General features: G+C 36.0%; 2 protein-coding genes across 4 annotated transcripts in view; both read left to right on the forward strand.

The window, feature by feature from the left end:
• The first annotated feature begins 1,518 nt into the window (after positions 1 to 1,518).
• On the forward strand, positions 1,519 to 14,020 carry LOC139958697 (cytochrome P450 20A1-like). Of its 3 annotated transcripts, none has more exons than XM_071955971.1 (12): positions 1,519 to 2,030; positions 3,292 to 3,405; positions 4,789 to 4,844; positions 5,595 to 5,764; positions 6,769 to 6,914; positions 7,230 to 7,397; positions 8,464 to 8,542; positions 9,190 to 9,372; positions 10,904 to 11,027; positions 11,671 to 11,782; positions 12,862 to 12,926; positions 13,432 to 14,020. In XM_071955971.1, the coding sequence occupies exons 2-12, from the start codon at positions 3,325 to 3,327 to the stop codon at positions 13,679 to 13,681; spliced, it is 1,434 nt and encodes a 477-aa protein (XP_071812072.1). In that variant the 5' UTR covers positions 1,519 to 2,030; positions 3,292 to 3,324; the 3' UTR covers positions 13,682 to 14,020. The 3 variants fall into 3 exon arrangements, with proteins under 3 accessions (XP_071812072.1, XP_071812071.1, XP_071812070.1); XM_071955970.1 differs by having other exon boundaries at positions 1,520 to 1,974; positions 3,270 to 3,405; XM_071955969.1 differs by having other exon boundaries at positions 1,521 to 2,030; positions 3,270 to 3,405.
• Positions 14,021 to 20,365: 6,345 nt separating this feature from the next.
• Positions 20,366 to 27,360, forward strand: part of LOC139958696 (cytochrome P450 20A1-like) — a 33,173-nt gene continuing 26,178 nt past the window's right edge. The window contains exons 1-3 of the mRNA XM_071955968.1: positions 20,366 to 20,512; positions 24,814 to 24,952; positions 27,056 to 27,111. Coding sequence (XP_071812069.1) covers positions 24,872 to 24,952; positions 27,056 to 27,111 — 137 coding nt within the window. The 5' untranslated portion in view covers positions 20,366 to 20,512; positions 24,814 to 24,871. The remainder of the gene's footprint in view (positions 20,513 to 24,813; positions 24,953 to 27,055; positions 27,112 to 27,360) is intronic.

A 27,360-nucleotide genomic window follows, 5' to 3' on the forward strand; every position in this document is an offset into this window, starting at 1 on the left:
CCACTCAGCTCACTTTTCGGCAATGAATATGTAAAAGAAAACCTTTTTAACCACATCTCAGTAATCGTCAATATGTCACAGACAGACCCATGGCTATTTTGCATACACGGAGTTTAAGACTATGTGATGGCGCTATTTATCAACTCTTTCTCAAAGTGATAGACATTTGTTACTGCGCTTTTCTTTAGTGGAAAAGAGGAAATTAAATTGATGACTAGAACGTTATTCGAAGCAGTGAGCTCAGGATTACAAGCCCAACATTCTACCTACTGGGCTATCCGCTTCTCGGCCTTTTGGCTGATAACATCTGTATAGTACCTGTTCCCTTTCGAGGGGAATGGTGATTAATATTCTATCGAACATACGGAAAACATGCATATTCATCAATAGTTGTGGCAATTGTGTCTTTAACAATCGGAAAATAGCAGTCATCTTTCAGTAAAGAGTTATTAAATTTCCACAATCCTCTTCCTGTTGTGACCTTATTTAAATTACAAACTGTGCTAATTAATGAATGATCAGTCCTATAGCCTGCTATTATTTATGACATTGACACGGTATTAAGTAATTAATCCGGATGAAACCAAGAACAAATCAAAGGGGCTCTGTTTAACTGGATTTTTTTGCCGCCAGGTATACCTCCTTTCATTTGGATGTAAAACCCGCCACACATCAAATAAATTCAGATCGTTCTGCATATTCAACACTGTCAGTCTCGCCCTAGGATTATTGGTATGGAGATAATGATAAGTATCCAATCCGGATCAATGACAACATTTCAATCCCCAACAATAATACAATGAGGGGTATTAAACTCCTCAATGATAGCCTGAACACTATTGAAAAAATAGGGGTGGGGTGCGTCACTAATTGGTCCATAAATCACAACAAGGGATATACAATAACCAGCTATTTCAATAATTAAAGCAATTAAATTACTCTCATTGTCACAATGTATCCTACATATGATAGCATGGCAATTATCATTAATAAAAATAGCAACGCCCCTCGAATTATTTCCTGATGAAAAGTAAAACGTACTGACCTCCCCATTCAAGAGAAACTTTACCTTCCATTTTTTTTTATCCCAATGGACGTCCTGTAAACAATAAATAGTACCGTTCACTCGTTTTAAATAATCAAAAACATCTCTTCTTTTACTAATATTATTCAGTCCCCTACAATTAAGGGACGATATAGTAAACTCATTTGCCATTTAGGTTTAAATTTGTAATAACCACTTCTAAACATACTATCATTAATTTATGTTCATCTTTATTTGAATCACAGACAGACACCACCATATCGTTTGACTGTCACAACTTAGCCAATTCATCTATACTAAAAGCTTCATCAGTCATTAACTGCCTACAAGTTTCAACACTATTATGTAGCCTAAGTTCGACCACATCACCCCTATTCTTCGGCAACTGCACTGCACTGGTTACCTGTTTCCTACAGGATAATCTTCAAGATCATCCTGCTCACATATAATGCCCTGCATGGATTAGCACCAGAATACATGAGTAGCATGATCAGTCGGAAGACCACCACCCGCTCTCTCCGATCCTCAAATCAGCAACTGCTCCATGTACCTAAGTGGAAACTCAAGTCATGTGGTCAAAGATCGTTCTCTTATGCCGCTCCTACTCTTTGGAACTCACTTCCACTGCACATCAAGTCGGCACCCAACGTTAACATTTTCAAAAACAGACTCAAAACACATATATTTTTGACTGCACTCCCTGGGCACTAGCGCCACAGAGCATTTGGTTTTCCTCTGGATATTGCCGCTATATAACTTTGCATTTATTATTATTATTGTTTATTATTACGTGTTCCGAAACACCTTGGTTGTAATCTTAACAGTAACAGAGGCTTGGGTATACAGAGTAGTTCGTTGTTGCCGTATTGTAGCTGAACGTATATTCTGAGACTCATAGAGGATATAAATTGATTCCTCTTTCACCGGTGGTAAGTAAAATGCTGGTTGAACAGGGAGTTGCTACTTCGGGAATAGGAACTCAAAGGTTTGTGTTCAACTTCTTTTAGTGCAGGGTTTGGGAAACTCAATTAATGGACAAATATTACCAGTAGCCTATTAGTACAACTAATACTAATACTAAATAGGCCGAGGCAATCCCTACAGAATACCATTGAACATGCATGGTAATGTAGGCATTCATAATCATATTAATATATGTCGTCCAGTTACAGAGTTGTTGACAATTGACAATTCATAATCATGGACGTTAAATATGATTCTATAAGAGACTGACTGCTGTCAGCTTGCGGCTTTGACAAGCCAACAGGGCTTCTTCGCGAGTTCCTGCTTGCAGGAAGATCTTATATACATACATATGCATACATATACAGACATGTTCGTGGACAAAGGCAATCCTTCTGAAAAAGAGAACAAATAAGAAAAGAAGGGAAAAGAAAGCAGCATAAGTCCTGACGAACTGCATTCTACAGGTCTTGATATCTCTTAGCTTACTGGAACAAGCATACATGCCTAACATGGCTTGAAAGTTACAATGTTAAGTACTGTAGCAGTTTTCCTGTTATTACAACTTACAAAGTGAGAAACCGTATCATACATTAGTGTTATAGTATTGGAACCTAAGTCAGTAATCCAGACATAGAATCACAAATACCCACTTGAAGGGTGATAGAAGGTTTTTCCGTGTGTTTAGCACAATTGTGATGTTAAAAAAAAGTGTTGCACGGTTTGCACAATTAGAAGCCTGAGCAAATCTATTTTAGGCCTAGGGTCAATATTACCTGCATCAAAAGTGTTCCTCAATGTCCATTTTCATTGGCGGCAAAACTTGCTTATATTGTCAGTATGCACGACTGACTACAGTATCTGTTTTGTTATCCAGTGCCGGTAATCAATCTTTGCGCAATTCTGATTCATCGATATCTCATCAGTGGGACAGATGATGTTAAATGTTATTCTATACCCAAATACGTACAGTATATTTAGGCGTAGAGCAGTTAAAACAAGTTGACCATTTTTGGCCATCGGAAGTACTACTCCCGAAATGCATCTTAAGGGAGATCATGTAATCAACTTTATATGTGAACTGCATGTTGCTGTACTTGAAACAAAATAGACCAAGCACACACATGCTGAACTTAAGTCAAGTCAAGTTAAAATATAATAGATACATGACTTAATAAATGACTTACATCACAAAATTTGCATAAATTCATTGTATTTTCCGTTGAGAAATTTTAATGATCCATGGTTGTTTCTACTTCAGTATTTTCCTCGTAATTCATCAGAGAGGTTCATCTTGAAAAACTTGTTTTGCCATCATGACTCCAGTGTTTGCTGCTATTGTCGTCTTGGTAACTGTAGTGCTGGCTGCCTACTTTTACATGAGGCGTCATACAGTGGTGAGTATAGACCTATATTGCTTATCAGCTGCAGATGATCTTCTGATCAATCATTTTGTCTTTTTAAGTGAAACTTTGTTCAGCAGATGTTCATACATATTGTGAGAGTTACCAGGGTTCGAGAGCATTCATGTAATATTTGCAGAGGGTGTGGATGGATTTCAAGACCCACCAGGTTTAGAGATAGTTTGCTGTTAACAGAGGTTAAATGTCATTTAATATCAGTAGAGGTCAGTCTTTGAAGTCTTTTAAACATTTTTTGGAAAGAGAATAGTGATTGACGTTCACGTCTAGTGTGTAGATGCATAGTGGTGAGTATATGAACACTTAGTTTGAAGAGAAGTCAAGGTCATTTACTGTTAACAGAGATGAAAATGTACATCTTTTAAACGTAATATATCAAGAATGACCATTTATAGATATTATCCCATACCTAGCATGGCATGCCCGACATATCCAGTAGTTGATTTCTAATCAATTTGATCTTGAGGTCAAATGTCAGCAGATACATCAATATCTGCAAACTATATAAGCATGAAACTTCAAGAATGGAAACTTAATATTTAGTGGTTGGAAAACCCAAGGTCATGGTCACTAGAGGTCGCAAGAAGTCAAAGATTGCAAACATTGTTAATTAATGTGATATCTCAGAACATTTGAGAAACTTAGACAATACCTTCTAAGTATATGGATTCCCCAATTTGACTAAGGTGTACTGTATTGTTTTTGTGTGTGTGTTTTCTGGAGATGGATAGTTGATACTATTGGCATTGATAAGTGTAGGTCAAAGTCAGCAGAGGTCAAAGTCTGTAAATTTGGTAAACATAGTATCTCAGGAAGGGAAACTGGGATGAAGAATATGTACTCGAGATCAAATTGTACAAACCTTAAATAAACGTAATGTCTTGCTAATAATATCTGATTCATAATTAAAGTCTGCGAAATAGTTCTACACACAACATGTTTCAATTCTCTCTCAAGCCAAAATCATTTGTGGTGTTACTGAGTATATATATACTGTGTTAGGCTGTCCAAGCTTGAACATTGAACGATAAGATTGTTTTCATTATAAACAAGCATCAAAGTTTATAATCTTTTGTTGACTGTGATTGACTGTGATGGACACTACTGTAGGTGACTGCCTAACTTTACAGTTGTGTGTACAATATATAGTACCATCTCTATTGACGTTATTTCACATACCCACCACTTTTAAGAAATTGTTTCTTGTTTGTTAATTCATGCATATATAAAGCAAAACGTAATATGCACTGTGTAATTTTGTATCTTCGCATAATACAGTAACTTGTTTGACCTTACTGCACACACAGTAGTCATAACCTGGAGGTATTTGTCTTTTTTCTTTCATTCTTCTCTTTACAGAGTCCATTATGGAAAGTGAAAACTACTATCCCTGGACTAAAATCGAATGATCCACAGTAAAACATTGCTTTTCTTGTTCTGTGTCTGTTTGCTTTATAAATGTGTACAGTCTAAACTAGCTGTTTAAAATGCACTTAATTTAAGTGAATTACTTGCAGTTGATGCAGCTTTTTGAGTTCATTGATAACACCGATTGTCCTCCTCAATTCAACCGGATTCTAATATCCCATAACAAAGGAGTTCAATAGGTCAGCTATATCGTAGTTAACTTTTTGTTTCATTCCTCGGGCTGAAATGTCCCCACAGAGTTGTCTCTGGTACTTGTACTGTAACTATATAATCATTCTCATCTTTGAAAAAAGGCCAAGAATAATGTAAAATTTTAAAACCAAAAATGTGTTTTAATAAAATGTAAATTACAGAACGTGGACAATTGACCACCATCCTTGAAACAGCATCAGAAAAATAAATGAGATCTCACCCATCCCCTTAAAACATATAATGTAGGTATGATGGGTCAACACCCATATCATATACATACACACACACACATATATATATATATATTTATATTTATGTGAATATGAACATATTTATATGTATATATTTATAAAAAATTGGCAGGTTCGAGAAAATATCGATGTCAGGTTCTCAGAAAATTCCTTAGTGTATTATATTTGCAACAAAGTCATATCCTTGGTTCTTCTTCAAATCCAAGAGATAACTTTGTCCCTAACTCTCCCTTCCCATTACCAAACCTTTTCTTTTGAATATTGCAAGATGTGGATCGTACTTCTTATGTGCAGGAATGGAAACTATGCTGATATTGCCACAGCAGGAAGCCTACATGAACTGTTAGTCAAACTGCACAAGAAGCATGGGCCTATTGTCTCATTTTGGTTTGGACCAAAGTTTACCGTTAGTGTTGCCGATCCTGAAATGTTTAAAGAATTGAAAGCTGTGTTCGATAGACCTCGTAAGTACACATTTCATATTTACTGTACTCCACCCTTACATGTCTCCATTCAACATATGCTCCCCAATCTAACTTAACCTACCCAAATTAGTAAGATTTTAGCACTGAGCACCCTTCCTCTCTTGTGACCCACTTCCATGTCTTGGACCTCGTAAGTACACAATTCATATCATGCCAAGTATGGTATTTACTGCACTCCACCCTTACCCGTCTCCATTCAACATATGCACTCCAATCTCCCTTAACCTCGCCTAATTAGTAACATTTTAGCACTTTGTCCCCTCCTCGTGCCCCCATTGACCTACTTATAGGTCAGGTGGTTCATAACATTTTTAAGTATACATAGAAGGCAGTGTCCACTGGTTGATCTTTTATAATCATATTGTCACATGATATGTGGAATCCTGTGATATGCCAAAGGTATTTCTTTGTTCTTTCCAAAAACAAATTGTCCACTTAAAACGATACATTCATTTATTGATTTATTTGTTTTGTAACTTGTGCAAACATTTACACACTGTTGTTGTTTAATTGTCATAGTTTGGTATATATCACTATCAATTACACTGCCAGCATTTACAAATAAATAAAATAGAGAAATGTATATGGAGCAGATATATCATAATTACATAAATCAGGGTTCCCCAAGAGGTGGCCCTGTGCGTCAAGTCTAATCTGCAAACGTTTTTTTGATTCTGTCCGGCTTTCTGACATGTCCAACCAATGTTTTCATATGAGCACCTTTGACATGACATTTCACAACAAGATTACATGGAAAACTCTCTTTCTCATGCTGAACTCAGCTGACTGCAACGCGGTTCAAGGAAACTAATACTTGACAGACATACATGAACTGCAAAGAGAAAGGAAAAGGGAGAAAAGTCTGCCGAGGAGATTAGAGAAGATACAGTAAAGTGGTCCAGGTTTGTGGCAAGGACTTTGAATTTAATCCATGTCAAGTTCCTATGATATGTGTGAACTTTTTGTCTGCTTTTACTTTATAGCTGAGCTGTTTCGGGTGTATGAGCCTGTGTTTGGTCCAGAAAGCATCCAGTTTGCAAATGGCTTTGAAGGACACAGACGCCGAAAACTCACCGACCCATCATGGAGTCATGACATGCTTCGACACTTTTGCGAAAACTTCAATGAAGTAAGTGAATTGTTGACAAATTTGAGTTTAACACCTGATTTGTATCATGATATTAACAGATTGGTTTTAAAGAATAAGAAAAGAATGTAAAGCATAGAATCGTGTAGATTAATGTGTTTCTGTGTTTTCTAAATACATACAGCATAAATCTTTATTGGTATTCACAGTTTTCTATTTTTCGATTTGGGCCGATTTTTGTATTCCTTTCTTTCTTTCTCTTTTGTGACTGTTGCAAGGATATGTATATTACCTTAGTGAACCACATTTTATTACTATGCTCATTCTGTGTTAATTGGTTTATTGTTTATTCTGCAGCTCGGTGAAGAGATGAGTACCAAACTCTCCTCTTTGCCCAAGATGGAACACATTCCCCTCTCTCAGTACACCCTAGCTCTCACCATCAAAGGACTCTCGCAGACTTCATTCGGCAATTACTTCAAGGATGAAGAGCATTGCCACAATATGAAGCATAATTATGAAATTGTGAGCTGCTTTATTGCTTTTTCTCCAATTCTTTATTATATGTAAGCTGCTCTTTCTGACCTGACTTGTTTACAAGTATAATTATTTTGGTCCAACATCAAAGCAAAACAGTTTGATGCTTGGGTCTCATTCAACCAGCACACTAATGACTTCAGCAATTGTAAAGCTTCCCTTGCTACATTCATGACCCACCATGTGTTTGCATAGTGCTAAGACATTACGCTTTGTTGTCTGTGTGAGCAGGAAATTAAAGTCGAAGCAAGATGATTGAAGCAGTAAGAGAGAGAGAGAGTGCCTACGATATTAATCCTTACGATACAAACTTTAGAGTATACCTATTAAATAAGTTCCTAACATCTGAACTTAGGAGTAACTATGGTATTCATAATAAATGCTATGAGTACATATCATATGAAATTAGGAGTACCTATGATGCAAGTGCCTATCATATGAACTTGGGAGTAACTATGGCACTCATACTAAATTATATGAGTACCTATACTATGAACTTAGGTGTACCTATGATAATAAAAATACCTATCATATGAACTTGGGAGTGACAATTATATGATATGTGTACCTCTGATATGAACTTGGTACTCGGGATTACCTATCAGCAGATGATAATTAATAAATAAACTTAGTAGTATCAATTATACCAGTACATAAGATATGCACTGGTTAGTACCTCTGATACCAGTACCTTTGATATGAACTTAGGAGTAGGCCTACCAAGGCCATGAGCAGTAAGCTTCACTTCAGTTACTAGATATTGTATATATACGCTAAATACGTTAACCAAATAACAGAATACTTTTTGCTTATATTGTAAATACCTTATATTAATTCTCTCTACCATTGGCCGCGCTATTACAGTAATATGATACACGTTAACATGTGTTTCTTCTATTAAACATAACAAATGCTCAGCCATTAATTAGTCCACATATGTATAGCTATTTTTTTCTTCTTCAAATTTTAACAACCTTTTTTTGCTCCTCAAATGTTCCATACCTTTGGTTGATTATTATGCGACTCTGTAATGGCTATACTATCATATTGACAGTGCTGGAAAGAAATGGAAGCAAGATTGAGTGGTGCACAAATGACGGAAGGAAGTGAGAGACAGAAAAGATATGATGAAGGTATCTTTATAGAACTTCTTTGTCTTCTTAATCTTTGTTACATGTTCAAATTGTGTGTACTTAGTCCAGAATGATTGTGAATAATTGATTATATCGAAATGCATGCTCTGGTGGTAGCGTAGTACCAGATTGCTTGCATCGATAGATAATTTTTTCTGGTAGAAGGGTCGTCTCTAAACTTAAAATCAAATTTAGTTTTCTCTGACAATAACAACAATTTTTTTGTGTATTAGTTTGGTCCAGCAACAATTAATTGAACTGCATCTTAGCATGTTAGCACTAGCATCTTCCAAATCTGCCACAATGCCTCCTAAACATTGGGTGAGTTGGTGATAGGTATAAGTGCCATCGGTATGCATACGTGCCACAGGTAGGTATAAGTGCCATAGTTAGGTATAAGTGCCTTAGAGCACTGTTAATTTGGATTACTTTAAAAATGCTTAGGTGTATTGCTATGTAAATTACTTTTTTGTTATAGCTTTAGAATGAGCCTTGTCATTCTAAATTTACGTTTCATATATTTCCTCATGAACTACCCAAAACAAAGTTGTATAACTCAGTAATTATTATGAAAGAGAGTAATCTGTATAAACTGCTGCTGTGATTAATTAACTGCTTACGTGTACATCACATTTTTGTATTGGTAGCCCTCGAGAATACGAGAGATATGGTGAAGGACATCGTTCAAAAAAGGAAGGAAATTCCACCCAAGCCTCACGAGAGAGCTTTCATTGATCTTCTCATGGAAAACGAGGATATTTACCATGAGTCAAAGCTACTGGCAGATGCGACCACATTTATGATTGGAGGATTTCACACCTCTGGATATTGTGAGTAAAGTATGAAACATCACAATGTTGGCATCGTCAACAAAATTAAATTGTCATTTCTGCAAAAACTAAACAATGAAATATGAGCAATAACATTATAGAACAATTTATGGTAAATTATCATTACAGGACTATTACCATTGTACTTCACATAATCAAAACTTTAATTATTCGCTCAGCTAGTAATCTCAGAAGCATCCATTATAACCTGAAATCCTACCGTGTGAATAGTTTTTACACACTATCATAATCAAAATTGTGTCACGTTTCTTTGTTTTGCTATGTCTTATGTTTTTTCTTCTTATTTCTGGTAGCTTGCCATAGGCAGGCAAGTAACCTAGAAGTAAAGTTGACTTGTCGTGTTTGTGTGGATGTGCATGTTGGTGTCAGTATGTGTAGTTGACGCCCTAGTGGTGAAAACAATATCTCAATCAAGGTAACCTCTCATAGTTGGCATGTATCTTCTTCATCATTTGTACAAGAATCCTATTGTGTTGGGATGGTCATTTGAGGTCAGCAGGTGGCAAAATGTGAGAATCACAAAAAACACAATCTCAACAACCTGTCTAAAGTTGTTACACAATTTGGTGTTTGTCAGAGTTCATTTCAATGTCACCAAGGGATCAAAACTTGAAATCCATGTTAACACGATATCTCCAATTAGGAAACTTTATTGGCTCTCATATTTTGGCTCTCTTGTTGTTAGAGTGAGGATGCAAAATAAATTACCAACAACAGACAATGTCCTTCTATTCTTTCAACGTTGTTGTATTATGTCACATGATTACCAGTCATAAAACCATGTCAGCACTGACTATATTTACATTTATACTGCTCTCCATCTGCAGTATGGTCTTCAGGCAGGGTAAGCTTGCGAACTACTCATACGTCGCATATGTATTGTAATGTATTTAAAGGTAAGTTACTGCTGGAAAGGGTTTCCCTATGTTTTTTTTGTTGTGGTCACTAACTTGATAACGAAGTATTTCCCCACAAATATGCTAGAAATTTCAAGTAATCGTTACTCAAAAGCTCAACAATTAATGTTGCTATCCCCATCAGAGCAGTTTTAATCACTGAGATCTTAATTGTCTTCCAGCAAAAGTTACCAATGTTTAATATTGGAGAGTAAAAACCCCTGGAAAGTATTTTTAATTTCATTTTTGAGCAAGTTTACCATGCTCAAATGTGAGGCCAATACAGATTACAACTTTATAAGGTCTTATTATTTTTTTAAGCAATTTTCTATGCGCAACTGTGAGACCAATACATATGAGGCCTTATAAGCTCTGCTCTATGTTTGTAAACTTTCTGAAGTTTTTACGATACTTGACATCCGAAGTTAAGATAATAAACTCCCCTTTTAAACATCTGTAAATGTGTTTCACTCAAATTGCAGCTGGAATCAAAAGGGTAGGTACTTCAGACCAAATCGATATATCTGTTTAACTTTACTTTGTACTAACTAGAAGTTTTGTATCAGCATTTTCAGTGATAACTGATTGTTTCCCTTCATTATAATTCACTATAGTGCTATGTTGGATCATCTATTACCTGACCTTGGATCAAGAGGTACAAGAGAAAGTGTACCAGGAAGTCTTGAGAGTGGTTGGATCTAAAGAATCCATCGGACCCGAGGAAATTCCTCAATTTCAGTGAGTTTTTACATTGTAATTCATGATACGATACCAAATAGTTGTAGTACATACTTTAACAGTTATAATTTACATGTGTGTGATAAATACAATGATGATCTCGATATTTATATATGGTTGTATAAAACAAGGACTCAGCTTGGATTAAATTTTGAAGCAGAATAAAGATGACTATCACAAAATGGCATGATTTGTATGATAAGGTCATGTCATTGTTAGTTATGGTTGATTTATTATGGTTTTCACTAGTCATGTGGGCTGGATGGGTGGATGTTGTCCCAGCAGTTGTGTTTTGGTAATCAGCGTACGTGACTTCTTCTTTTTGTGATGAGACGTTTTGTCGTAATTGTCAAGACAATGAAGGTATAAAGTGACTGTTAATTTATACAAAATAAAAACTAATTCCCCTTAAATACCAGGGTAGAATTTGGTGTTCAACCTTTGTGTAGCAGGTTTGAAGGATTTGATCGTTGTCCCATATGAATGCTATGGTTCTTGTGTACACAAACTGCTATGCATCTTTACATTTGCTTAGCATTTTGCCATCCTGCTTTAAATCAACAACTTGCAACAATTTTCAAACCAGTACCCCATAAAATAATTTTGTTCAAATAGCCTTAAGATTTTTTATGATTTTATGCAGCTACATGAAACAAGTGATGAATGAGTCTCTCCGATTAAGCATTCTTGCTCCCTGGGCTGCAAAAGTTCAAGAGGTTGAAATTTCTCTCGGCGGACATTCCATTCCTAAAGGTGTAAGTAATCATTCAAAATTCACCATATTTTGGTTCGCTGCAATTCATGTCCCCCATCAAAACCTCCCTGTCACAGCTTGACACTGAACAACTAATTTCTTCAGAGAAATGTTTTCAAAATGACAACTTATTTTAATAAAAGCTGATTTCACGTAGACAAGGCAATAAAATATTTATAAATGAGACCATTGGAAACTTTAAACAAATTAAGAGAACCTTGTAATCTTCGGGTTTCAAATATGGAGACTTGGTTGACTGTCATACTTTCTACACAGAGATGCTCCAAATTGTGTATATGAACCCTATTGTTTCAGTGTAGGTCACATGACATTTGATGTTAGCAGGTTAAGTGAGCTATTTCAGATGTTACTGTATGCGAATGGCATGATACATATCATGATTTTTCCAGCATATCATTGAGTCAATAAGGGTTGCGAGATATGTTTTCGATACTGTAGGCAGCTGTTCAATAATTGGATGGCAAGAATTGATTGTAAGACTGGATTGCAAATGTTTGAGTGCAGATGAAGATATCTCAGTGTCTGTTTTGATATGGTATGGAGCATTGCAGTCATATGTTTAAGGCCAGTCTCAATCTGAGGAGCGCATAGGTTCGTATCCTGGTCAGATCTTGAAAATTATGTCCTACGGCAATGCAATTTTATGATCTTTTATTACCTGTCTGTATTCCGGTTCATAAATAGAAATTTGCGAGGTAACTTGTAAGTATGGTTGTGGTCGCTGCCAATGGGATTTCCCCTAGATGTAGATGTGGCACTCTGTATTGCCCACTTCGGGCAGCTGTTTGAATTGTACACATGTAGTTGTTTAGGTGTGTAAAATCTTTTGAGAACATGACATGGCATGAGAACATGAGTCATTTGAGAACATGACTGATACAAGACTTTATACAAGACAAGTAAATCTAAATTATACTTCAAACTTGTTTTTTAAGCTTGATGATACCGACAATTGAAAGTGTTTAATACACCTATGTTCTAAGGTATATCAATATTATAAGCTTCTAAGGCATTGCTGATTGCAAATGAATCATGTGTCTGTGGTTTTCGTTTGGACAGACTCCGGTGATCACGGCTTTGGGCGTGATGTCGCAGGATGAGAAAATATGGTCAAACCCTAAGAAGTAAGTGGAGATGACCATATATTCATATAATTACTGAAATCATCTCCATCTTTAATTGCGTTTACTGGACATTATAAATTACTCTTTGCATATGTATTTGTTACATAAAAGAAGTCAAAATGTTGTTTGGTTTGTCTTCAACATTTTGTAACTGTAACCAAGCCAGGTAGTACTCACACGTGGATACCCCTCAATCTTGACTATTCACAGCTCTGAGAGGTTATACATGTGACTGCATTTTGTCAGTTTCTTTGTCCAACAAATCCAATGCAATGTTTGCATTTTTATTTTGCAGACCTTTCTGGTTTATGCCAAAGTTCGTTGGTTCCACACAAATATACGCCGTACATTATAGTTTGAACGGTCACATACAGTAAAATAATATATGAAAATGTCCTTAAAACACTCTTTCTTATGGAACATTCATTCCTTTCAAACTTCAGTCAAAATGCTAGAAGGATCCATCCATTTGCTTTCTGTTTACACTACATTTCTACTCTGTTAGATTCGACCCTGACCGTTTCAGCCCGGAAAATGTCAAAAGCCGTCATCAGTTTGCGTTTCAGCCGTTTGGTTTACCGGGTCGTATCTGCCCTGGATATAGATTTGCCTATTACGAGTTGACCGTGTTCATGGCGATACTCATCAGGAACTTCAAGTGGACTCTTGTTGAAGGCCAGATGGTGGAAAGTGTCCATGGATTAATTACTTCTCCAAAAGAGGAGATTTGGGTTCAAATTGAAAAACGACAGTAAAAACCTGTATTGCCTTTGATTAGCAAAGTGAAAAGTTACAATTCAAAATGTTGGTGGAAGTTTTGTTTTGATTCCACTTTCTTCTTCATTTCTATCATTGGTGATGCAGTTTAATGTAAAGTAACCAAGAACATAAGGAACAGTGAATTATGTCAATTAAACTCTGACAATGCCCTACCTCATCCCTGTCCCACCACCAATATATCTACACTGAAATATAAACTAATGTTTGCCAATATTCGAAATGTTTCGAGAAATTATGGTGGAAGGGATTCTTCTTCATATTTACAAATATAATCAATAGAAAAATAGCAGTGGTAAAGTTTGATTTTGATGGGCGGAGGGGGCGGGGAAGCAATGAGGGAGGGAACAAATGATAAATATAGTCAATTGTATAAGTACGTATTACCATGCCAGTCAATGTATATATATAAATACAATTTGAAGGTGAAAAAAATCGAACCTTTTTTGGTTATCAAGAACCAGAAAAGAGAAATTATCAACAAGCTCAGTACACTCTAAAAACAAAGGAGTGAATTTTCACTCGTTTAAAGTGAATTCTCACTCTTTCTGAGAGTGTAGTGAGTGATCACTCCATGAAGAGTGAAATTCACTCTTTTAAAAGATTGAGAATGATCACTCCTTCAAAGAGTGAGCTTTTTACTCTAATAGAGTGGGCTTTTTCACTCTAGATAGAGTGAGAATCATTCTTTTAAAAGAGTGAATTTCACTCATTAAAGAGTTAATGATATTGTACCGCTGATTTTGAGGAACGGGATTGATAGAATGAGTTGGTGACTCAATGGAAAGGCCCTATCTTTTTTTCAGAAATATGGCTATTGTACAAGGATGCATCAAAATATCAAGACAATGGAATGGGCTACTACACTGATGATAAGACGATTTACTAGATTTGGACACTGTTAGAACAAATAAAAAAAGGACAAAGACAACAATTTATGCTTTTAAATATATATAAAACAGTGAAAATGATACCAAGTTTCATATACAAACACAGATTAAAGCAACATTACAAACATACAAAGGCACAAAATATGCAATGAATGATTCTCTCATACAAATGTGATTTTCTTATAGTTAAAAATAATTCCAGTTACGTCCATGAAACATGTATCAGACTCAGAGTGTGCTGGCAATACCTCAAAAATGTTTTTAAAAATAACGCAATCTTACAATTTCAATTTGCTATATGCAAACATTTATAATTTTCGAACTCGTTTTGGCGCCTTTTTAAAGCTGTGAAAAATAAATGAAGAACAACAATCACACTGGGATACTACTGTCTATGACTGGTGAAACGGATAAGTTACAGCACAATGGTAAATCACCTGACGGATAGAAATTAAACGCTCCATCCTGTACATCTAAACCCGTCAACCCTCTGGATGGCAAAACTAGAATATGAATTTATGCAAACATTTGAAAGGAAATTAACTCAGTAATTACGTATTATTAAGTCACATTTAGGTACTACGGTAGTAAATATATTTAAACAAAAAAAAATAATTAAAATATTTTTAAGTATGGAAATTGGATCACAACTATTCAATTTGGTTTTGCAAACAATACCCTCGTAAAAGAATTTCATATTATACTCATAACAGAGTTTTAAAGTTCAAAATAATGGTGGCGTCTGAAAACAGTCTAAGAGTGTCCAATTTTTAAACAGATGCATTGGGACCATGTAAAGTAATAATATAATAATGATGAATGAAAAAAATATATCAAAATAGAAAGTGAGTCAAATGGTCTAAATTTCGAGTTCATAATATGCTTTTGAATAAATCCTTTACAAAGAATGCATCATCCATAAAAGGTTAAATTAAACCTTTTTGAATTACTAACATAGCAGTACGTAATGAATAAAAAATACCTTCATTTGCTTCCTAAAATTATCAAACTTGTTAATAAAGAATAGAAAAAGTGGGAATTTAAAGGTAAACAGACAGGTCAAATTTCCCATTCATATAGAAGTGTATGTAATTCCGAGTAAGATGGTCTCTGCAAAGTCAAAATAGCAGCTGCACTTTTCAAGTAATATCCACTTTAATTTTAAGCTGACAAAATTTGATAGCAAAATGTCATTTGTTCACTCTTTTGTAAATAGTGAATATTAAGTACTTTGGCTTTGAAATACGAATATTTCTGTTGTCAAATGGAGTGAATTTCCGCTCCTTTGGATTTAAATTTTGGTTGTATACCGTATAGCAGTATGCATTGTACGCCGTACAGGCCTGCATATATTGTAACTAGTCTACGGCCAAATTTCTCGCGTTCGCAATTTGACAGTAGTTATATAATTAAAGGTTTCATCATGAAATGTGTTTGTACACATTACACTCTAAAAACAAAAGAGTGAAATTTTCACTCTCTTCACGGTATACAACCAAAGTGTGTTCTGATAATGTTATCGGCTATATGCTGTGAATTATTGTCGGAAATCAAGTAAACGAGTATGTCTAGACATAATGCCAGCATAAAAAACGGCACTAGTCAACTGATTTAAGTGAAGCATTAAATATTGCGTGAATATGCGGTGAATGTCGAAATCAAGAAAAACGACTAAAGCTAAACATAATGCCAGCATAAAAATACTGCACTTGGCAACTGATATTCAAGTAAACCATTAAATTCTGCGTGTATATGCCATGAATGTCTGAAATCAAGTAAAACGAGTGTCTAGACATAATGCCAGCATAAAAACACTGCCTTGTCAACTGATTTTTAAGTGACATAAATGTCAGCATAATACTACTGCACTTATACAACTGTGATGGAGTTTCAAACTGGTGAGCTTGTTGAATCAAAATGAAAAAGAATTGGGTTGGCCTCCTGTCTGGACCTAGCCAACAGAAAAGGTTGGGTGCACTTCAGGGGCTTCTCCTTAACAAATTGGCCAACATTGGTGCCCACAGCCTACCTGAAACGACAGAGTTATTTCAAAACATTATTACCCAGATGAAAACGTGTGGTTATGGATCAAATGGACACATTGTTTTTTAGTTTCTAATTCTGTGGTACACCTTAGTTGAAAAAAATAACGTCTTTACATCACTATCAATTTTGTCTATTAAAAACTATCCAACAGTTGAAGCGGGAAGGGTAATAACCTTAACACCAAACACAACAAATGGTTCTTCCTTTTTGTATTGCACTAACAGGAACATACACTGTATGAAGGCATTTGTAACGTTCTTATGATATTCCCTTTTAGGGGTTAGAAGTTCAATCAATCTTTTGGCCTAAGTTTCTCTCTCTGCTGCATAGGACCATTAACATCCCTGTTGTAAGCAATCATTCAGATTTTCCAACACAGTTGATAGATTAATTCTATTTTCTGTCCATATTAATTTTGTATTCCCTTGTGAATTAAATAGTGAAAGGGGGTACATCTTTGTTGTATTATTAACTGGTAAAAGGCAACGTTGTTAATTATTGATATTCCTTTAAGACCCTGACTGGTTTTCTACGTTATTACCCATTGCTGTCTGTACTGTGAATGAAGTTACTCAACGTCACAGATAGTACCCATCTAAGAGTAGATGAATCTTGTGTTTGCTTTGGAGGGTGTTTCATTTGCTATGTCCATACACTGTGTACGTATTAGGCATCTGTAACTCTCTCAGGATATTCCTTTTTAAGGGGTTTGAAAGTCATGCAAATTTTTTTTGGCTTAAGTTTCTTTCTCTGCTACGTAGGACCATTAACATACCTGAATTGTAATCAATCATTCGGATTTTCCAACACAGTTCAACGTTTAATTGTATTTTCTGTCCATATTTTCATTCCCTTGCGAATTAAATACTGAAAGTGGTTCAACTTTGTTGTAGTAACTAGTTAAATGCAAGGTTGTTTAATGTTGGTATTCCTTTAAGGCTCTGACTGGTTTTCTACAGTATTACTCATAGCTGTTTGTACTGTGAACGCTAAATCTTAAAGCCGTATAGTATTGTTCTCCCGTATATTGAAGTTAAATTTATATATTGAACTTGTTTTAAAGTGACATTTATATATATTATCTGCTATTGCTATTCATCATAGCAATGATTGAATATTGCAATTGTTTGTCGTCCGAAGTTGATTTTTTTTCTATTATTATTTTGCAATTTTCGTTCAGGAAATTTCCCCTTATTCCCAATTTCCCACCTGTGAATAAATATGTATCCAAAAACAACCTGGTTATTCTGCTGTCTCTGTTTCACTTTGTGACGTTACATCTTGATACGTGAAATAACAACAACAACAAAAATCATAAAGAAAAACTTTCATGAAGAAAAACATAATTCCTGGACCTAAGCTGCATTTACTTCTGGCCCAATACTCATAGGCCTAACATTAGGCATAGGCCTTATCTCCAAACAACTAGCCAATGTGTTAATGTGTATAGTGTCAAGCCTAATGTTAAATGTTTCCGCTAAAGTACACTGTTAAGCGTAACGTTTAAGAGCCTAGCCAATCGACTGTAAGCAACGACGACCTGCGGCTCTGGCGACCTTCTAAATTTTATACAATTTCACGTTCTTTCAGTTTCAACATTTGCTTTATAAACTGACCTCCAAACAACTTAATACCGTCACATCCAAATCCGCTCTCTTCAAGCCACTGCGAAACTGACATGTTTTAAGATGTAAAACGACAAGAACGAGCGAAGGCAAACGAGTAAAAAAAAAATGGCGTAAATACAAATATTTCTGAATTCGAAGAAACGCATACTGATTGGTTGATCCTTCACTCCAAGAAAGAGTGAGAGTTCTTAGCATTTGATTGGCTCATTTTTTCACTCCTTTGTAAAGAGTGAATATTAAATGGCTTTGAAATACAAAGATTTCTGTTGTCTAAAGGAGTGAATTTCCGCTCCTTTGGAGTTAAACATTTTTCACTCCGGTAAGAGAGTGAAAAGTTCAGTCTTTTGTTTTTAGAGTGTAGTCAATCCTATAACTTCACTTTGAATTAAAAAATGAATAAAACTGAAAACCTTGCTACTGCCCCTTTCAATGTAGTCACTTAGTAATTGTTATAACCTTCGATAACTGTTTGTTACGGAATTAATTATAGACGGCCTAGGATGTCATTTCCTTATTTTTTTAGCACGTTATAGCATATGATTTCAAATATAAGAATTGATGGTATTATATATCTTAAAATATATAAACCATAGTAGTACGTCTTTTCATTTAAAGTAATAACAGCTAAAGCAGCAATATATAAAAAAAAATATATATAAAAAAAGTCCGAGTGGAAGAATAAAAAGGCAGTCCAAGAAAAGAAGAGGATTTAAACTGTTGAATATTTAGCCCACTCGATATCCTCTCCTAATAATATCACCATATAACTCTTATTAACCCGAATTCTCTGTAAGTTTCAACCAAAATAACTTAGTCAACAAATGTGAAAGTAATATATTAATCGAAGTCAAACAAAGACAAAATAAGTCCATTACACTACCCCCCCCCCCCCTCCCTCTCCCTCAATAAAATGAAAATAAGGTGAGCTAGATTTAATTAATTTCACTATTCAAACAACACTATACATGATATATGACATGCATACATTATTACTCTGGGCTTTTGTCGGAGAAACCAAATTCTTAGAATTGCATTTATTTACACTCATAACCTTCCAATAACATTACTACCTTCCAAGAACATCACCCCCTTCCAATAACATTACCCATTCCAAAACCATCACCCCTCCCCCCTCCCCAAGGACATCATCCCTTTCCAATAGCATCACCTCCTCCACGAACATCACCTCTTTGCATAAAATCATAAAATCGACCCCCCCCCCACCTCTTCAAGATCCAATAATATCACCCCCAAGTTCCAATAACAGTGTCCCAATTTCTTATAACAACACCCCAAGTTCCAATAACATCACCCTCAAGTTCCAATAAAACCACCCATTGTATTCGTTTTTCACTTCGGCGATTTCCCTGTAAGATTCAATCAAGATAACTTGGTAAAGAAATTAAAAGTGATTGAAAAGGAAAAAAAAATCAATCGAACAATCGAACAATATCGTTTAGAACGATTTTGTTTCATTTTTTAATCTTTGTACCGTTTAAGTTTTCTTGATTCTGCAGTACACGAAATTCATCGCACGAAAGTCTCATGTACTGTACGGCCCAGGAAAAGTCCCGTTTGTCTCAATTACGGAGTTTTGTCTGTGAACATTTTGCAGAGAATTTTTCAATTGCTCAGAATGGAATGAAGTGAGCAATTGAACATTTTGCAGAAACATGTTGAATTGACGAGATTTGATAAGTTGTCAATTAAACATTTTGCAGAAAATTTTTCAATAGCTCAGTTAAAGCAACTGAGCAATCCAACATTTTTCTGATTTTGATAACATATTATCTTGCTATCTAAACAATTTACTGAAAAATGTCGACTTATGGGGCAAAGTTTTTCCTATGTTGATGGCACTTTTAAGCTTCCGTAGTTATGATAGAAAACTTAAAAATCGTTTATTACCTTCAGCATATGTAAACCGCTTAATGTTGACTTACAAATAACGAAGGTCAACTCGAGGTCCGAGTTCTAACGATCGATACATGTCAACATTCATGTGATACCGTTGTGTTCCGAAACAGCGTCAAGTTTCATGCAATGCGTTGCAACCACTGTGGTTGCAGCAGTAGCCGTAATAGCCGCCAGGGTATACAGACTGAAGTATACATATTTAATGTTGTAGTAGTTCATTATTGTCGAATTGTAGGGGATATAAATTGATACCTCTTTCGCCGGTGGTAAGTAAAACAGAAAGAGCTGGTTGATAGGGAGTTGCTACTTTGGGAATAGGAACTCACAGGTTTGTGTTAACCTTCTTTTAGTGCAGGGTTGGGGAAACTGAATTAGTGGACTAATAGGATATTATTAGTAGCCTACTACTAATACTAACTTTGATAGGCCGAGGCAATCCCTACAGAATAACATTGAACGTGGTAATGTACGTAGGCATTAATGATTAAGTGAGAATCGAGGACATAGGCAATCCTTCTGAAGAAGAGAACAAATGAGAAAAAGAAGGGAAAAAACGTGGCATAAGTCCTGAGGAACTGCGTTCTTAAGGTATTGATATCTCTTAACCTACTTGAATAAGCATGCGTAACATCGCTTGCAAGTTTCAATGTTACTGTTGCATTTTTCTTGTTACAACTTACAAAGTGAGAAACATTATCAAAGATTAGTGTAGCCTTGGAACTTAAGTTATTCATAGAATACAAATTAATACCCACTTGAAGGGTGCTAGTAAGTCTTTCAGTTCGTGTAGGCCAATTACGATGTAAGAAAAGGGATGCGAGTTTGCATAATTAGCAGCACATCTATCCAGACCTAGGGGCAATATGATCTGATTCAAAAGTGTTCTTTAATGTCAAGATTGAAGTTGCCAAAATTCTGACCGAACATAGCCCAGCTTCATAGGCTGCAAAAAAATGATAGGTTATTTTAGTCAGTAGTCAGGACTGATAACATCTGTTTCGCTATTTGCAAGTGCATTATATACGGGAATGTGTAACGTACGGAAGTTGTTCATGCTCTTCACGGAGCATTTCCTCCATCTGTAAACACACGTGCATAGTGAAAGCATCATTTAAAGTCTGGTATGACTCATTATTTCAGGGAATGGCTTGAGCTAACGAAGTACGTAATGTGTTTCAAAGCATTCATAAACATGGTGTATGCATATGTTCATATCTAAACCATTTAAAAACATCGATATCATGACGGCTTGGTCATGCTCAGGCAACCCCGGCCTAGGCCAGTGATATATTTTTCTTCCTGATAAAACAGATAAATATAGTTCAGCCGCCCCCCCCCCCCCACTCCGGAGAGAAAGTCACACAAAATGACAAAATTTATGCAGCTTTTTGGACCCAGATGGTTCGAATGATTGATTATAAAGCTTCAAATTATTACCAATAAATCTGCTCTCAAAAATTTCGCACCGTAGAGGATCTCTGACGGGCCGCACGCAACCCTACGGCGGGCCGAACTGTGGCCCGCGGGCCGTAGGTTGGACAACCCTGCCCTAGACAGTAGGATAAAGTCGGCCAAGTAGCTGCCCAAGTAGACGATTAACAATAAACAGTACCTGAACTTAAAATATAAGAGCACTAAATTACTAAAAAATAGAACAATTAATAATAAATTGTAACCACTTTATTTAGAGTTTCACGCTTTAGAGTTTTAGGCCCCTTTAGAGCTGATATGCAGAAGATCAAATCCACAATACACGTCTGTCATTTTGGTAAAAAAACATTTTTACCGGCAATTAAGGCATGTGGAACTTCCGACTTGGATAGCATTCACTGTGCCATACACTAACAACCGTAGGATAGTATTAAGTTCGTGATCACAAAAACAAGAAGAATAAATGTTTCGTGTCAGAATACCAAGACGCATAAGGTGACCAAAGACCTCTTGGAATGTTTATTGAGATATTTCCTAATGCTGTTTCTCATAACTTGCAAAAGTACAACCGCACGTTAAAGGAGATTTGAGACAAGATTTTTCCAAAGATTTTTCAGATTTCCACTCGACACATGTTTCGTGTGGATGGAATATCAACCTTAGATTTTCATTGGGTAAAATATTTGTCTGATTTAATAGGCAACGTAGTGTATTTTTCGCGCACTATTTTGCATTCACAAGAATAAATGATTAGAAAAATGTGCGTAGTCGCTAATCGAGAATCGGCTCAATGTTACAGTGAGATACTGTGTAGGCTTACCTGCACTCACCTAGCTAGCACTACAGGACTCCTACAGATACCGAAGCCTAGCTATACCTTCTTATGTATTCTTTGTCGATGTTCTTTGGAATAGTTTGAGACAAAATAGGCCTAGCTGCATGTATGAATCATTCTGCGACATATTTACGATGTTCATCACTTTCTTTTGGTGGAAAAGATTAAATATCATAATTCACAGTAGCGCCATATATCTGCCGAACCTCGGTTCATCGAAGGTACTGATGTTGTAGTTTGTTTTTACTATATAGTACAAGTGTGGAGATTTGAAGCGATTAAAGTGGCGAATGAATTTGCGTTTTGGCCTATAGCTTTTTAGTCACGCTCGCCAATTAGCGAGTACGTTTGTAAATAAATTTGGAGGCCTCAGAAAGTAGTAACCTCCACTTTGGAAACAATATCAGTCAACATTTAGTTGGAACAAAATAGTGAGGTATCATGCCATACGGCACTTACCACGTAAGGACAGGGTGATTGTTTAATGATACGTAAACGTACTGCTTGACTTTCATTTGTGTAACTTGGCGCTGTACCTTTTGTGAGAATATTGATCACGTGTACCCCCGTGAATGCCAACAGCGGAGGTATTGAACAAACGTTAGTACTGCAAGGTGAAGGACTGATATGTTGTTTCTGTTTTCAAAAGCATGGTGAAGAAATTTTCATTACTGGCATTCTAATGTAATAATGCAGCACTGCAAAATAAAGTTCCACCAAAAGGAAAGGCAGTGACGAACAGAGATTATGATCCACAAGCGATCACGTACTAATGACATGACAATTATATGTACCAAAGCAAAGGTAGATTACAATAATTGCAATGAATGATTTCCTCAGTTAAGAAATCCTGCAAATGTCAATATTTCTTATAACAATAATACAAATAAACATTAACATCACGATGTTCGCATCACTATCATCCGCATAAGCAATAAAACACATGTGACATTGTAAGCAAACAACATTGCATATTACAATAACAAACTTTACCTTTTACCGTTCTTTTCCGTCATTTCAGAGAAAGTAAATAATTATCAGGGCAAGTTAATTCTAGAAGCTACTTGCCCGAATTGGCAAATTGCTTTAAAAGTTAAGAACAGCTCTTGCAATTAACACAGGTTGGCCATTTTTGCCATAAGGCGTACTATAACGCCCAAAGTGCAGAGGAAGGGAGCTTATTTGAACTGTTGCTATACTTGGAACAAGATAGACCAAGATTACATATGTAACTGACACAGTAATTCTAGGACAGTCGTTTTAACTTTCTAAATGCTAATTTGTTTCGAAAGGGTGTCCAGTTTGACTTATTGTTATATTTTGTGCGCAACTTCATGGCTCATGATGCAGTAAAATTGAAAGTATACATGAGAAAGTATTGTTAACAGAAAAGCCTGCAGGTTGATAATGAGTTAAGCATGCAAGAACTATGGAAGAAGCAAGAATGTTTGCAGACAACTGGTCGGGGATCATATTAAAGTCAATTAATAACACAGAAAATACGTATTGAGAATTTAGGAAGAATACTTCCGTAACAGCTTTTTTATCAGCATGCAATATTATATTCTCGGTTGTCTCGATTGTTACTTGTGGGATTAAAAAGAACAGCTTTGACCGGTTTTATTTATTTGTAATTTTGAAAGAATTTCAGCCTTATTGTCTGGGTGCTTTTATACACAATAAGAAACAGTGCACAACAATATATGATTCATTTTAAGGTTGCTGTTTGGCAAGTAATAAGTGCCCACTTATTTTGACCCTTGTCGAATAGTTCACCTGACTTTGAGTTTCACAACTTTGTTTCTGTATGTTATTTGTCAAACTTAGAAGTTAAGTTAAAAATGATCCTGCTCACCAAAGAGGAAAGTTGATCACCTAATTGGAAAGCTACCTAAGATAGTTGAGTGTGGAGTGTGGACGTAATTGTAATCTGGTCAAACATGCCATTAAAGATCTTGTAGACATTGAATCAAGGGTGGAGTTAAAACTATACACCATGATCAAATCAAGCTTTTCTATGCAATTTGCCACAAATCTCTGATTGTCCTTCTGGCTTGCACCTGCTGGTAAATTTTCCCATATCATACCTCATCATCGTGATCAATTCTATTAAGAAATACAAAACTTAAAACGATCAAAATAGTTATAAAACTAGCCTTGTGGGTCAGGTCGAATTAGTAGCAACCAGAGTTTTATGGCATATCCACTTGGATTAAACACAGTGTTGTATTTATATAGCTTGCTGAACTAAAGTCAAGCAGTCTTAACATATAATAGATACATAACTTTGTATAAATTTGCATAAAATTTAATTTAATTTTCGATTGAGAAATTTTAATGATCCATGTTTGTTTTTACTGCAGCGTTTTCCTGGTAATTCATCAATGTGGTTCATCTGACAAGTATTGGCCATTCATCATAATGACTCCAGTGTTTGCCGCTCTTGTCGTCTTGGTATCTGTATTGGTGGCTGCCTACATCTACAAGCAGCGTCATATGGTGGTGAGTTTATTGTCATGAGCGACAAATTAGATTATCATTCAATGTCCCTTAGTCAAACTTTCTTCAGCAGATGTCCATACATATTGTGAAATGTCATGAAAGATCAGCAGAGGTCAAAGACTCTTAAAAATCTTAAATAATAATATAGCTCCTAAATATAGACACGTGTTTGCAGTGACTGCCACTCAACCAAGTTCAAGTGGGATTATACAGTTACAGTCTCGTAGTTTAGTACTTATCTCACTGATAACAGATTTGGTCTGGGCTATGTTTAATCAAGCAGATATTAACCGATAAGAGATAGGATAGGAAATATATACCTCAAGTTCCTTCAACACATGACTAGATAACTACAATGTGTGTACCGTTGTCCCTCTATATCTCGACACGACTAAAAGCTAGGACTAACTCGTAAATAACACAGCAAAAACCTGAACAATCAAGCACACCGTTAACCTGAACTTCAACTCTTAATACACCTCTGAGGCTCTGAGTAATCCCTTTACTCGACCCAGTAAACTAAAATCATACATCATTTCAAATCAATACCCAACAACTTGCGCAACCCTTTCCAAATATGGGAAGTGGCAATCATGTGATGAAACTAAAACATAACTTGATATAGTCGCAATAACCTATTCTACAAGTCTCAGCTCGTACATATTTTACTAACGTGCAACTTACAATAACTTGAATAGAACACTCACGTACACAGCTCATTTGTGTCCTAACATAAGCCCACACAATAAGTGATAGCATATAGCCTAACCTTGGGGCAATTACAGTACACAATTAGATCTACTTGACGTTACAAAATATCATTCAACATTTAATCACAGGTGAAATCTTACTCGATTATAACGGCTCGCTCGAGGAACGGATAACTTCATCGCTCGCGGAAAAGAAATAAGCAATATTCATGGGGCGATCGTGGACATCTCTTGGGTTCGCTCTCTCATCAACTTGGGTTGACTCTCCACCACAGTAAACAATAAGTCTCTCATCCGAGACCTAAGCAATGCAAATCTGAGACATACATGCTTCCGAGAGTATTGACAAAAGGAATTTACAAATGAAAGATAGAAGCTAAGGGGACAGACCCAGAGGACAGACCCAGGTGCCTCCATCAGCAAGAACCCAGCTGACAGGATGAAAATAAACTAGAACTGCCAAATTTAACCACTCAGTATCTATCCACACAAACTGCTAAGACCACATTACTGAACAACAGGGAACCGTGTTCACAACCATCGGAATTGTCAAAGTTGTTTACACACTTGCGAGTGCATAGAACAAATGCAAAATTCCCACTTCACTACATTATACATGGTGTCAGAAGAATTGCATACATCCATGTCCTCCAACCAGTAAGATCTGAGATTTTGACCAGTACACACATATCTAGAGGTGATATTCTTTATGTTGTCTTGAGTTCTCATACATGCATGTAGTACACATTACTAAAGAAATGTGTTTGTGCTGCCTTAATAAAACCAGAGGATTTTTTGTGACCATGTCTTGCTAGCCCTACAGCTATTTATTATTGGGTAATTTCATGAGTGCATAGACTTTATGGTACCACTTGGCAGCAAATTGACCAGTGTGCGAAGTAGGTCTACTCACAATTTCTCTGTCATGTGGAAATCATTTTTAGTGTTTCTTAGTAAATTACACTGTATATAGCTGTCCGACCTTTGACATTTCACAATACGATTGTTTCATTATAAACAAGCATTAAATTTTACAAGCTATTGTTTGCTATGATTGTAAATGAAAAGCAAACATGGGAGGTACTGTAGGTTACTGCCTAACTTTCCAGCTGTGTATATATAGTATCATTTCCACTGACATAATTCCACGTACCAAACACGTTGAGCAATTGCTTCGGTGTTGATATACATATACAAAGCAAAGCTTAACATGCACTGTGCAGGTTTGTATTTTCATTATTGCATAATGTTATGTCTAACACATAGTATAAAGTAACTTGTTTGAAGACTAGAGTGGCACAAAAATTGCTTTGTTTAGAACATGTTTTACTTCACACACCCTAGCCATAACCTGGAGGTATTCGTCTTTTCTCTTTCATTCTCCACTTTGCAGACTCCCGGATGGAAAGTGAAAACTACTATCCCTGGACTAGAGTCGAATGATCCACAGTAAAATTGCTTTTTCTTGTTGTTTATAAATGTGTACAGATTAAACTCCCTGCATGAGATACTCTTAAGTTTACGTGTAGCACTTGCAGTTGATGCAGCTTTCTAAGTTCATTGATAATACCGATGTTTCTCCCCTCAACTTAATCTGATTCAATATCCCATAACAAAGGCGTTCAATAGTTTGGCTATACCGCAGTGAACTTCATTTTCAAGCACTCGGGCTGAAAAGTGTCCACAGAATTGTCCCCG

This window comes from Apostichopus japonicus, chromosome 18, assembly GCF_037975245.1.
Source record: "Apostichopus japonicus isolate 1M-3 chromosome 18, ASM3797524v1, whole genome shotgun sequence".
Classification (NCBI taxonomy): domain Eukaryota; kingdom Metazoa; phylum Echinodermata; class Holothuroidea; order Aspidochirotida; family Stichopodidae; genus Apostichopus; species Apostichopus japonicus.